At 44.2% G+C, this 14985-nt stretch overlaps 1 protein-coding gene across 4 annotated transcripts in view; it reads right to left on the bottom strand.

Annotated features, from left to right (window-relative positions):
* Positions 1-14985, bottom strand: part of MAST3 (microtubule associated serine/threonine kinase 3) — a 310520-nt gene that overhangs the window by 171951 nt on the left and 123584 nt on the right. For 3 of the 4 annotated variants that reach the window (XM_063915977.1, XM_063915998.1, XM_063915995.1), the window contains 2 exons: positions 13003-13091; positions 12536-12608 (listed from right to left, as the gene is read on the bottom strand). In XM_063915977.1, coding sequence (XP_063772047.1) covers positions 12536-12608; positions 13003-13091 — 162 coding nt within the window. The remainder of the gene's footprint in view (positions 1-12535; positions 12609-13002; positions 13092-14985) is intronic. The other variant, XM_063915987.1, reaches the window with a different exon arrangement.

Below are 14985 nucleotides of genomic sequence, written 5' to 3'. Positions count from 1 at the left end.
CACACAGAGATTGCAGCCCGATCACGTGACGCGTTTCTCCGCCTATCCACTTCCGGGTACTCGGCGGCTTCCTCAGACGTGTACTAATTGATTAACTAATCAGACTTTTTATGCTATTTTAATATTGATTACTATATCATTGATTATATCATAATTTTTGGTTACTTCTGTGGAAAAGGATACGCCATGAGAATCCTTTTGGGAACATGGAGTCTCCTATCCGGAGATTCCCAAGCCTTTTCGCATAATTCGCTTAGCTCAAATGAGGACAGAAACGTGACCTCAGGCTTTTTCCCTTTATACATGTGAACCCTCGTGTCAGGGACAGGGGGTTCCTCCGTGATATGCAAAACCTCTTTTATGGCAATAATCATGTACCTAATACCTTTTGCCACCTTCGGCTGTAATTTTGCATCCTCATAGTCGACACTTGAGTCAGTATCTGTGTCGGTATCTGTGTCAGCGACCTGGGATATGGGGCGCTTTTGAGACCCTGAAGGTCCTGGCACCACAGGGACAGGCACAGCCTTGTCTAATCTTTTATGCAGGAGATTTACATTTGCATTCAAGACATCCAGCATATCCACCCAGTCCGGTGTCGGCGTTGCCGACGGCGACCTGACATTCAAGCACTCCCCCTCCACAGTAAGCGAGCCTTCCTCATCAAACATGTCGACACACACGTACCGACACACTGCACACACCCAGGGAAACTTTTTCTGAAGACAGTATCCCCTGAAAGGCCCTTTGGAGAGACAGAGAGAGAGAGTATGCCAGCACACACCCCAGCGCAACAACTTGGAGACCAACACAGAATGCTTTTCCCCATAAGCTGTATTATACTTTATCCGCCAATTACGCCCTCTCTTTTTAAACTCCCTTCACCGTGTGTAAGCAGGGGAGAGTCCGGGGAGCTTCCTCTCAGCGTTCTGTGGAGAGAGAAATGCGCTGGTGAGTGCTGAGGGAGAAGCCCCGCCCCCTCGGCGGCGGGCTTCTGTCCCGCTCAAAATCGTGTAAAATGGCGGGGGCTCAATTATATACATGTACAGTGCCCAGCTGTACATGTATATACCTATTTGCCATCTAAGAGGTGTTATTATTGCTGCCCAGGGTGCCCTCCCCTGCGCCCTGCACCCATACAGTGACCGGAGTGTGTGAGGTGAAGTGGAGCAATGACGCACAGCTGCAGTGCTGTGCGTTACCTCTGTGAAGCTGAAGGCTTCTGCCGCCTGAGACGTCTTCTTGCTTCTGTTCTTCTGGCTCTGTGAGGAGAACGGCGGCGTGGCTCTGGGGGTAGACGCCCAGGACGAACCTGTGTTCACCCCCTCTGAAGCTAATGGTGTCCAGTAGTCGAGGAAGCAGATCCTATCAGTTAAGTAGGTCTGCCCCTCTCTCCTCAGTCCCTCGATGCAGGGAGCCTGTTGCCAGCAGTGCTCCCTGTGAAAAAAGTAAAAATCCAAACAAAAATTCTTTCTGTAGCAAAGAACTCAAGAGAGCTCCCTGCAGTGCGCCCTTCATCCTCTGGGCACAGTGTAAAACTGAGGTCTGGAGGAGGGACATAGAGGGAGGAGCCAGTGCACACCCAGAATCCAAAGCTTTCTTAAAGTGCCCTATCTCCTGCGGAGCCCGTCTATTCCCCATGGTCCTTACGGAGTCCCCAGCATCCTCTAGGACGTTAGAGAAATATGCTTCTACAATGGTAAGCCACAAGAAGCAAAGAGCCAGAAATGCTCACAGATCTTCCTTCATATAAAACTCACCATATCTTAATTCTGATCAAACTAGGCCTTTGAGCCAAAGGTGATATTTGGAAGAGTCAGACGCTGTTCTTTCAAAATTACAATTCAACATAAAGAATTTCATGTAAGTTGAATATATTATATATAGTATACTATTTATTTTTAGGTAAATTCTATATTGTCTACTTAGGAGATACAGAGATCTAGATTCTGTATATTGGGAGTAATTCCAAGTTGATCGCAGCAGGAAATTTTTAGCAGTTGGGCAAAACCATGTGCACTGCAGGGGAGGCAGATATAACATGTGCAGAGAGAGTTAGATTTGGGTGGGTTATTTTGTTTCTGTGCAGGATAAATACTGGCTGCTTTATTTTTACACTGCAATTTAGATTGCAGATTGAACACACCCCACCCAAATCTAACTCTCTCTGCACATGTTATATCTGCCTCCCCTGCAGTGCACATGGTTTTGCCCAACTGCTAACAAAGTTCCTGCTGCGATCAACTCAGAATTACCCCCATTGATAGCAAAAGGACGACTTATGAGTGACATACAATACATACAGTAACATACAATACTGTGCAAAAATTTTAGGCAGGTGTACAAAAAATGCTGCAAAGTAAGAATGCTTTCAAAAATAGAATTGTTAATAGTTAAAAGCCATACTTTTGACATGGAAACAAGGCCAAGCGACTCAACCATGGATGAAAACATAGGAACTGGGGTCCAGAAAATGGCAGCAGATGGTCTGGACTGGTGAGTTAAAATGTGAAATATTTGGCTGTAACAGAATGCTGTTTGTTCACCGAAGGGCTGGAGAGCAGTAAATAATGAGTGTCTGCAGGAAACAGTGGAGCATGTTGGAGGTTCCTTGTAAGTTTGGGGCTGCATTTCAGCCAGTGGAGTTAGGTATTTGGTCAGGAATAATGGTGTCCTCAATACTGAGAAATACAAGCAAGTACTTCTTCAACATGCAATACCATCAGGGAGGCGTCTGATTGGCTCCAAATGTATTCTGCAGCAGGACAACGACCCCAAACATACAGCCAAGGAGTCCTGGAAGTTATAATATGGCCCCCCACAGAGCTCTGATCTCAACATCGAGTCTGTCTGGGATTCCATGAAGTGACAGAAGGATTTGAGCAAGCCTACATCCACAAAAGATCTGTGCTTAGTTCTCAAAGATGTTTGGAACAACCTCCTTGCTGCATACCTTCAAAAATTGTACAAATGAAGAATTGATAGTGTTTTGAAGGCAAAGGGTGGTCACACTAAACATAGCTTTGATTTAGATTTCTCTTCTGTAAAACTATTAACACTTCCCTTTTTGAAAGCATTCTTACTTTGCATAATTTTTTTCCACACCTACCTACAACTTTTTTCCCACAGTACTGTATTTCTGCGATACCGTTGTCTGAGAAGGGTAAATCACATAGATTGATCCATAGATTTGCAGAAAAATATTGGCATTGTTATTGGTTGCTTCATTTCGAAGTTATGTGGCAAAACATCCGCCTGCCATTTACAATGCATCACCATTGTACTCTGGAAAATATGACAGTCACCCATAAAGCAGGGTTATTTATCGAAATTGGACTCCTAAGGGGGTGAAAAGTGGTAAAATGTTCCGCCCAGCAAACCTTTGCCTGGTTGAAACTGGGCACATCAGCTATTTATTTTTTTTTTATAGAATACTGGAATACATTTTTTTCAGACCATTATATGGAGAACATTTTTTTGTAGCAATGTTATTGTTCGCAAAAACCCATTGATTCATCTACAACATCTAGGTCTCCTGTGTAAGCTGATGCCATCAAGTAAGTGTAGTTTGTAGGCAAGAGGTTTGTTTATTAGGTTTTGTTTTTTTTTAGTTAAACTAGACCGAGCAGGAAGGATGTAGACCTTGTTACACTGACACCCAGCACTACTGTAACACCTCAAGCCATTCTCTACAATTTTGTATTGTGATACTATTATGTCTAAATCAGCATTTCCATTTGGAAGTTTACTCCTGCCATCTAGGTATGCCAGACCCTTGCTGAATAACAAAGGGGCTCATCCTAACATCTCTTAGGTGGTGGATGCACTCGGGGCCGGATTAACCAAAAGTAAAAAAGTACATGCTTAGGGCACCAAAGGAGGGGGCACCACATAAAATTTCCATTGCCAGATATACCATGGACCATATGGTGCAAAAAAAGCAAATGGTACAGCTGAACCAGGTTCCTCAAAAAGGGGCTTCCACAAATGAAGAAATGACGTATACACACACACACACATATATACATATATACATATACACACACAAAATAATAAAATGTAACAACAACAACAACAATAATAATAATATTATAGTAATAATAGAGGTTAATGATATACATTAATCTTAGGAATATAACAAAATAAAAATACTAGGTATACAAGCAGATGTGTTACGTAAGATTAGTTTTGAAGATCTGATAAAAGACTTTGCAATTAGAAAAAAGTAGGAGTAAACTTTTTAAATATAAAGTGGAAGTACAGTATACAAAATAAAATATTTTCCATCTTAATGTAAGTTTTGTTTCATTCACAAAACTAAAATTTTCTTTTATGGTTTCTTATTTTTTATATTTAAAATTAGAGCTATAAGGGGACACCAAAATCTTTTAAGTGCTTAGGGCCTCTAAAGGTCTTGGATGCTATGTTAATAGTTTAAAGACAGAAACTGATGAAAGTATGTGGAGTTTGCCGTTACACTTGGACATATTGACTGTTTTATTTATATTACAGATTTACATACATTACCAGTGCAAAATGCAGCACTACCACATGTAGTGCTACATAAATGTGCGGCGTGTGAAAATATATTTGAAATGTTGCATTAATGGTAGAGTGACAAGGCAGGTGTCAGTTTGGTTTGCAGTTATGTGACCGGCGGTCACAATACCGGCGCCTAAATCCCGCCTGTTCACAAAATCCTATTGGTCGGCAGGTTCTATTGCCACCCATAGAGTGGGAATAGAACCTGTGGCGAGGACAGCGAGTCACCGAGCCAACTACGTGGCGAGCGCAGTAAGCGCGCAAGAGGCTTGTTGTGCTGGCCCCGATGGCATTCCGCTGGTCACGCATACCACACCAGTCAGTTTAATACTTTCTACTTCAATAAATACAGGGATTCTAGCAGTAGCACCTATAAAAATAAAGCATCTTACTTTTCTCCATTTTAAGCAAAGGTGGCAGGAAAGCATGAATAAGCCAATGAATGGAAGATGAAAAAATAAGAATTTACTTACCGATAATTCTATTTCTCGTAGTCCGTAGTGGATGCTGGGGACTCCGTAAGGACCATGGGGAATAGCGGCTCCGCAGGAGACTGGGCACAAAAGTAAAGCTTTAGAACTACCTGGTGTGCACTGGCTCCTCCCCCTATGACCCTCCTCCAAGCCTCAGTTAGGATACTGTGCCCGGACGAGCGTACACAATAAGGAAGGATTTTGAATCCCGGGTAAGACTCATACCAGCCACACCAATCACACCGTACAACTCGTGATCTAAACCCAGTTAACAGCATGATAACAGAGGAGCCTCTAGAAAAGATGGCTCACTACAGCAATAACCCGATTTTTTGGTAACAATAACTATGTACCAGTACTGCAGACAATCCGCACTTGGGATGGGCGCCCAGCATCCACTACGGACTACGAGAAATAGAATTATCGGTAAGTAAATTCTTATTTTCTCTAACGTCCTAAGTGGATGCTGGGGACTCCGTAAGGACCATGGGGATTATACCAAAGCTCCCAAACGGGCGGGAGAGTGCGGATGACTCTGCAGCACCAAATGAGAGAACTCCAGGTCCTTCTCAGCCAGGGTATCAATTTTGTAGAATTTTACAAACGTATTTGCTCCTGACCAAGTAGCTGCTCGGCAAAGTTGTAAAGCCGAGACCCCTTGGGCAGCCGCCCAAGATGAGCCCATCTTCCTTGTGGAGTGGACATTTACAGATTTTTGGCTGTGGCAGGCCTGCCACAGAATGTGCAAGCTGAATTGTACTACAAATCCAACGAGCAATAGTCTGCTTAGAAGCAGGAGCACCCAGCTTGTTGGGTGCATACAGGATAAACAGCGAGTCAGATTTTCTGACTCCAGCCGTCCTGGAAACATATATTTTCAGGGCCCTGACAACGTCTAGCAACTTGGAGTCCTCCAAGTCCCTAGTAGCCGCAGGCACCACAATAGGTTGGTTCAGGTGAAACGCTGAAACCACCTTAGGGAGAAACTGAGGACGAGTCCTCAATTCCGCCCTGTCCGAATGGAAAATCAGATAATGCTTTTACAGGATAAAGCCGCCAATTCTGACACGCGCCTGGCCCAGGCCAGGGCCAACAGCATGACCACTTTCCATGTGAGATATTTTAACTCCACAGATTTAAGTGGTTCAAACCAATGTGACTTTTTGGAACCCAAAAACTACATTGAGATCCCAAGGTGCCACTGGAGGCACAAAAGGAGGCTGTATATGCAGTACCCCTTTTACAACGTCTGAACTTCAGGGACTGAAGCTAGTTCTTTTTGGAAGAAAATTGACAGGGCCGAAATTTGAACCTTAATGGACCCCAATTTCAGGCCCATAGACACTCCTGTTTGCAGGAAATGTAGGAATCGACTCAGTTGAATTTCCTCCGTCGGGCCTTACTGGCCTCGCACCACGCAACATATTTTCGCCAAATGCGGTGATAATGTTTTGCGGTTACATCCTTCCTGGCCTTGATCAGGATAGGGATGACTTAATCCGGAATGCCTTTTTTCCTTCAGGATCCGGCGTTCAACCGCCATGCCGTCAAACGCAGCCGCGGTAAGTCTTGGAACAGACAGGGTCCTTGCTGGAGCAGGTCCCTTCTTAGAGGTAGAGGCCACGGATCCTCCGTGAGCATCTCTTGAAGTTCCGGTTACCAAGTCCTTCTTGGCCAATCCGGAGCCACGAATATAGTGCTTACTCCTCTCCATCTTATCAATCTCAGTACCTTGGGTATGAGAGGCAGATGAGGGAACACATACACTGACTGGTACACCCACGGTGTTACCAGAGCGTCTACAGCTATTGCCTGAGGGTCCCTTGACCTGGCGCAATACCTGTCGAGTTTTTCCCAACGGTTTATAATCATGTGGAAGACTTTTGGGTGAAGTCCCCACTCTCCCGGGTGGAGGTCGTGTCTGCTGAGGAAGTCTGCTTCCCAGTTGTCCACTCCCGGAATTGCTGACAGTGCTATCACATGATTTTCCGCCCAGCGAAGAATCCTTGCAGCTTCTGCCATTGCCCTCCTGCTTCTTGTGCCACCCTGTCTGTTTACGTGGGTGACTGCCGTGATGTTGTCCGACTGGATCAACACCGGCTGACCTTGAAGCAGAGGTCTTGCTAAGCTTAGAGCCTTGTAAATGGCCCTTAGCTTCAGGATATTTATGTGAAGTGATGTCTCCAGGCTTGACCATAAGCCCTGGAAATTCCTTCCCTGTGTGACTGCTCCCCAGCCTCGCAGGCTGGCATCCGTGGTCACCAGGACCCAGTCCTGAATGCCGAATCTGCGGCCCTCTAGAAGATGAGCACTCTGCAACCACCACAGGAGGGACACCCTTGTTCTTGGTGACAGGGTTATCCGCTGATGCATCTGAAGATGCGACCCGGACCATTTGTCCAGCAGGTCCCACTGGAAAGTTCTTGCGTGGAATCTGCCGAATGGGATTGCTTCGTAGGAAGCCACCATTTTACCCAGAACCCTTGTGCATTGATGCACTGAGACTTGGCTCGGTTTTAGGAGGTTCCTGACTAGCTCGGATAACTCCCTGGCTTTCTCCTCCGGGAGAAACACCTTTTTCTGGACTGTGTCCAGGATCATCCCTAGGAACAGAAGACGAGTCGTCGGAACCAGCTGCGATTTTGGAATATTGAGAATCCAATCGTGCTGCCGCAACACTACCTGAGATAGTGCTACACCGACCTCCAACTGTTCCCTGGATCTTACCCTTATCAGGGAATCGTCCAAGTAAGGGATAACTAAAATTCCCTTCCTTCGAAGGAATATCATCATTTCGGCCATTACCTTGGTAAAGACCCGGGGTGCCGTGGACCATCCATACGGCAGTGTCTGAACTGATAGTGACAGTTCTGTACCATAAACCTGAGGTACCCTTGGTGAGAAGGGTAAATTTTGACATGAAGGTAAGCATCCTTGATGTCCCGAGACATCATGTAGTCCCCTTCTTCCAGGTTCGCAATCACTGCTCTGAGTGACTCCATCTTGAATTTGAACCTCTGTATGTAAGTGTTCAAAGATTTTAGAATCGGTCTCACCGAGCCGTCCGGCTTCGGTACCACAACAGTGTGGAATAATACCCCGTTCCCTGTTGCAGGAGGGGTACCTTGATTATCACCTGCTGGGAATACAGCTTGTGAATGGCTTCCAAAACTGTCTCCCTGTCAGAAGGAGACATCGGTAAAGCCGACTTTAGGAAACGGCGAGGGGGAGACGTCTCGAATTCCAATTTGTACCCCTGAGATATCACCTGAAGGATCCAGGGGTCTGCTTGCGAGTGAGCCCACTGCGCGCTGAAATTCATTGAGACGGGCCCCCCACCGTGCCTGATTCTGCTTGTAAAGCCCCAGCGTCATACTGAGGGCTTGGCAGAGGCGGGAGAGGGTTTCTGTTCCTGGGAACTGGCTGATTTCTGCAGCCTTTTTCCTCTCCCTCTGTCACGGGGCAGAAATGAGGAACCTTTTGCCCGCTTGTCCACGAAAAGACTGCGCCTGATAATACGGCGTCTTCTCATGTTGAGAGGCGACCTGGGGTACAAACGTGGATTTCCCAGCTGTTGCCGTGGCCACCAGGTCTGAAAGACCGACCCCAAATAACTCCTCCCCTTAATAAGGCAATACTTCCAAATGCCGTTTGAAATCTGCATCACCTGACCACTGTCGTGTCCATAACCCTCTACTGGTAGAAATGGACAACGCACTTAGACTTGATGCCAGTCGGCAAATATTCCTCTGTGCATCACGCATATATAGAAATGCATCTTTTAAATGCTCTATAGGCAAAAATATACTGTCCCTATCTAGGGTATCAATATTTTCAGTCAGGGAATCCGCCCACGCCAACCCAGCACTGCACATCCAGGCTGAGGCGATTGCTGGTCGCAGTATAACACCAGTATGTGTGTAAATACATTTCAGGATACCCTCCTGCTTTCTATCAGCAGGATCCTTAAGGGCGGCCATCTCAGGAGAGGGTAGAGCCCTTACAAGCGTGTGAGCGCTTTATCCACCCTAGGGGGTGTTTCCCAACGCACCCTAACCTCTGGCGGGAAAGGATATAATGCCAATAACATTTTAGAAATTATCAGTTGTTATCGGGGGAAACCCACGCATCATCACACACCTCATTTAATTTCTCAGATTCAGGAAAACTACAGGTAGTTTTTCCTCACCGAACATAATACCCCTTTTTTGGTGGTACTCGTATTATCAGAAATGTGTAAAACATTTTTCATTGCCTCAATCATGTAACGTGTGGCCCTACTGGAAGTCACATTTGTCTCTTCACCGTCGACACTGGAGTCAGTATATCTGTGTCGGCGTCTATATCTGCCATCTGAGGTAACGGGCGCTTTAGAGCCCCTGGCGGCCTATGAGACGTCTGGACAGGCACACGCTGAGTAGCCGGCTGTCTCATGTCAACCACTGTCTTTTATACAGAGCTGACACTGTCACGTAATTCCTTCCAACAGTTCATCCACTCAGGTGTCGACCCCCTAGGGGGTGACATCACTATTACAGGCAATCTGCTCCGTCTCCACATCATTTTTCTCCTCATACATGTCGACACAAACGTACCGACATACAGCACACACACAGGGAATGCTCTGATAGAGGACAGGACCCCACTAGCCCTTTGGGGAGACAGAGGGAGAGTTTGCCAGCACACACCAGAGCGCTATATATATACAGGGATAACCTTATATAAGTGTTTTTCCCCTTATAGCTGCTGTTTTATTTAATACTGCGCGTAATTAGTGCCCCCCTCTCTTTTTTAACCCTTTCTGTAGTGTAGTGACTGCAGGGGAGAGCCAGGGAGCTTCCCTCCAACGGAGCTGTGAGGGAAAATGGCGCCAGTGTGCTGAGGAGATAGGCTCCGCCCCCTTATCGGCGGCCTTATCTCCCGTTTTTCTATGTATTCTGGCAGGGGTTAAATGCATCCATATAGCCCAGGAGCTATATGTGATACATTTTTTGCCATCCAAGGTGTTTTTATTGCGTCTCAGGGCGCCCCCCCCCCAGCGCCCTGCACCCTCAGTGACCGGAGTGAGAAGTGTGCTGAGAGCAATGGCGCACAGCTGCAGTGCTGTGCGCTACCTTGTTGAAGACAGGACGTCTTCTGCCGCCGATTTTCCTGACCTCTTCTGTCTTCTGGCTCTGTAAGGGGGCCGGCGGCGCGGCTCTGGGACCCATCCATGGCTGGGCCTGTGATCGTCCCTCTGGAGCTAATGTCCAGTAGCCTAAGAAGCCCAATCCACTCTGCACGCAGGTGAGTTCGCTTCTTCTCCCCTTAGTCCCTCGATGCAGTGAGCCTGTTGCCAGCAGGTCTCACTAAAAAATAAAAAACCTAAAACTAAACTTTTCACTAAGCAGCTCAGGAGAGCCACCTAGTGTGCACCCTTCTCGTTCGGGCACAAAAATCTAACTGAGGCTTGGAGGAGGGTCATAGGGGGAGGAGCCAGTGCACACCAGGTAGTTCTAAAGCTTTACTTTTGTGCCCAGTCTCCTGCGGAGCCGCTATTCCCCATGGTCCTTACGGAGTCCCCAGCATCCACTTAGGACGTTAGAGAAAGCACAATAATTAAGGTGGACTACTACATGTAATAATGTATAAGTAAATGCACTTTTTCAGCTACAGATCAAACTTTATTCAGCTGTACATCAACTGTTCAGGGGCTGCAGTGCTGATAGAAATATTCCACTAGTCAAGTGGTTCCCAAACTGTGTGCCTAGGCACCCCTGGGGTGTCGTAAGGCTCTTGCCATGGGTTGGTAGTCCAGGACCAAATCAAATTATTTATGGTCAAAGTGATAGGTAAAACCAGTGCTAGTGGCTGCCAATCATAAAACATGTGTACAATCAGAAGCACCCCATCACATAACGGACTCTAATGATAACAGGTATTTTATTTAATGTTTTTCTAAATTTATCGATCAGAATCTTTTGGCCTAGTAGTGCAGTGAAAATAATGCTGAAACTTTTGGGCACTGTGATTCAAGAAAGTTTGGGAACCACTGTACTAGTCCAAGTAATAGTTATCCAAAAGAAAGGATGTTTATTAATTAGAAAACCCTGATATTTCACAGTATATTCTTTGCTGCTGCTTTCTATATGGCTGGCGTCACAAATTCTGAAACTCTAGTACAGAATGACACCATGCAATTATTGGGATGCACCATTCCATCATCACACAGAAATAGCTACACTGGTTTCACCGCTAAAATGGAGCATGCAACTTATAGGAGCAAAGTTCTGGAACTGTAATTAATTTTACTTTGTTCAGTGCTAAATAAACAAATACTAGCTTATCTTCTCATGTAACAAATTTGAAGTGCATCCCTGTTCTTATGTAGCAACAAGTGTTTTACAAAGCATATTTTGTTTTTGTTTTTTTTAAAAGGGAATCATTCAGTATAATATTCCCTTTTATTGCCACTGAACTAACACAGTGTACACAATACAGGTACAGCTAGATATCAGACCTCAATACAGCAAATATTTAATCCTGTTCCTTTTAAACATGCTTGGTGGAAATACCCTGCATTTTGTTTATTTAATAAGAAAGGGGATGCAATTTATGTACAGTAAGTCAGTTATTCTTTAGGGAAACACCTGAAGTCAAGGCAGAATGTCCTCCACATATAGTATGTGCCGCAGTACCTAAAGAACTGAGAGGCTGCACACTCAAGAGTATTTTTTCCCCACAAAAGGCATGTACAGATGTGTCTATACATCTAGCTTCCTGGCACATTAAACAGCACTTCTAGTCATGTCATGCCGTGGCGTGACTCTGTAGCACCGAATGTCTTTTCATGCAACTTTTTCCCTCATTCGCAAACAATACACAAGCAGCTTATGCTGATTACAAGTATGCAGCATGCCTATATTCTGTTTGCGATCATTGGTGTTTCTGCATACGAAATGCTACACTACAGTGATTTCCTAGAAAACACTGAAGCATAGCATTTCATATGCAAATACAGGCGCATACCTACACAGAAAAATATCATTTTAATCAGCAGAGTTTGCATGTGCGTCTTATCGATGTGAATAAGGTGCATTTTTGTCAAAAAGATGCCCGACGCTAATGTTAACTCACTCAAACCAGGCATCTCCCACTGCGTGGCGTATTGAGGCTGCATGTATGAGGACACATCTGTAGGTGACAGGATCACCTAAACTCCAAACATCAGGGGTTGACCTTAGAAGAAGTAATTCTTTATATAATAAATATTGGACAATCAGGAGACCCCCAAAAATCGATTCTGAGACCTCACTTGGGGTCGGGGGCCACAGTGTGTATACCGTTGTTATATACCATTCTGGAGCTGTTTCTCTGGAATAGTTTAGATTAATGAATATTTTTCTACTTTCATCATAGACTTACAACAACAAGTGAGTCACACAAACTTTAATCAGTTGAATTAAAATGAGACACATTAACATTGCTAATTAGTTTAAATGCTGATTGAATTGAAATATGTCATTTAAAGGGATACCTACCTACGAGCAAAAGGAAAGTTAACCGATGTACTAGTTGAGAAATTTCTTGGACTATCCAGAGGACTGCTCCCTGCTATCAAAAGACACACAGATGAGCACAGGCAACTAGAACAATTACAGATAAGGTAATGAATGCCCTAAGCAACAACCACATCAATATGTCACTGTGTACTGCTCAAAATGCAGGATATCAATATTTATGTTTAAGAAGAAAACTATCATAAAACTTGCAAAGCGTTATACTCCATATGCACATGCATCAGTAAATCTTGAATTATCAAAGATTTATCAAGAAAGTAAAATGATGCTCGTTTTTTGTAAGGCCATCTAAAGAGTTACAGTAGGACTGGCAGCTTTATGAGACTACGGTACAAAAAACCTACTCATATGTACAAACAGTTAAGTCCACAAACATTACAGTAAGAAAAGATGGGTTTCCAGCAAGAGCTACACATGCAACGATGTACCTGTGGGTACAGAGAGCGGTGATAATGGGCGTGACAGCGTTGGTGATGGCGATCCTACAACCAAACTCTTTCTGTTGCTGCTTCTACAGCTGGGGATAAAGCACATTATTAGATTACTTTTTTTTTGGTGATGTATCAAGGAAACCAAATAAAATCTCAAATGTCACCAAACGGAATAGACAGAAAGTAAAATAAAATGCTCTATTTAAAGTCTATATAACATACCACAAATAAAAGTCAATTCTATATACACCCTACCACAAGAAATCTGGTTTCAGATGCAGAAGTAGAATATAACACACAGTACAAATTTGGCAGCTCTGTGCATTCTTTCATCCCTTGTGCTCTGTCCCAGAGAATACACAATCCCAGAGTTGTCACCCATTACAATGCGGAGATCTCTTCAAGCTATGGGGCATACTTAATAACAACGGATATTCTTGTTATCACTTGTTACTATGGTGCGCCAACCAATCAGTTCCTGTAATTTATCAAACACGACAGTTAGGAGCCAATTTGCTGGAGCACCAATAAGATTAGTAACGAGTGATAATAAGAATATCACTCATTATTAAATACGCCCCTATGTCTTGACAGGAGCAGAATGTGGTGGAAGTATCTTGTGCAGAAGACTGCACCATTTTGCTATTGAACCCTTTAACATTTTCATAGTGATAATCATCATGCCAAAGCATACTAAAGAATCACTGTTTAGTGCAGGGGTTCCCAACGCCTCCTCAAGTACCACTAACAGGTCATGTTTTATGAATTTCTTTAATCATGCCCAGGTGAGAGCTGAGTCAGTAAGTATCCCCCTGGCTTTCACAAATGCAAATCCTCAAACCATGACCTGTTGGGAAACCTTGAGGGTTGAGGTTGAGAACCACTGGTTTAGTGGATAATCTGATTTAAAATTATATTGAAGAATATAGTGGGAGGGGGATATAACAGGTTGTCCAAAATGATGTAATAGCAATTACTCCTAGCAAGTGGAAATAATGGAAACTCTTACCATATAAAAACGTAAATATTAAATACAAAAGCACAAATGACTACAACGGGCATTATATAGGCATTTAATTTGATAGGGCGCTCCTATGATTCTCTTTATAAATCCATGTGTTTATTGCTGATGGAACTACACATTTTATACAGCTAAGGCTTGCCAAACTGCGAATAAGCTGTCTACTTATTAGAGGACAAGTGGGTGATTGCTGCAGCATGGAACCACAGCTTGGACATCCTTAAAAAACCATTGACACAGCATGAACTATTTCTTAGCAAATGGGGTCTGCCCCAAATGTAATGATACCCATACACTGTGTGCAGAAGCAGTCAGTATGGCTGAAAACGAACTACACTAATGAAGCACCATAGGGTTGTGAATGACCCACAGGGCATGTGTTACCTTCTATTGGTCTGCTGGCTTAGGCCTCCATAAACTTATGAATTATGTATACCCAGATAATTGTACTGTGTATTTGTATGACCAATCTCAAGAGATAAATCAGTGGGTCCAGCATGTCTATCTGATGCCATGTTCATGGAGTTCAAGCACTGCGGCCGACCAACAAACATTTTCCCTGTTCCTTCATATGTAATGAACGAGGGGTGGTCTCCTCCCTTGTGAAGTAACCCAGATATTACCCTGGGAGATACCCAACACTGCGGGAGATGTGTCAAACTTCAGAAAGATATAAAGTACCAACTTTCTCTCTCTCTAAGGTTTGATACTTCTTCCCCAACATAAGGCCACGATATCTGTTGGGTTACAGTCTGTCAGATAAAATGTCTGTCGGTCTAAAAGACATTTTATCTGAAAGTGTATGCCCATCATTCTACATACACTGTATAATACCTGTATTGTAATGAATCTTGCCATGAATCTTACAGTAGATTATCCATAGGTGGTGATTGTGTTTTGCGCCTACCACTTAGGGGGATATCCAATTATCCCCGGTAATACATCGGGTCCGAAAAACT

This window comes from Pseudophryne corroboree, chromosome 1, assembly GCF_028390025.1.
Source record: "Pseudophryne corroboree isolate aPseCor3 chromosome 1, aPseCor3.hap2, whole genome shotgun sequence".
Taxonomy (NCBI): domain Eukaryota; kingdom Metazoa; phylum Chordata; class Amphibia; order Anura; family Myobatrachidae; genus Pseudophryne; species Pseudophryne corroboree.
The sequence above is the reverse complement of the archived record's forward strand: the minus strand, read 5'-3'. Positions and strand labels throughout refer to the sequence as shown.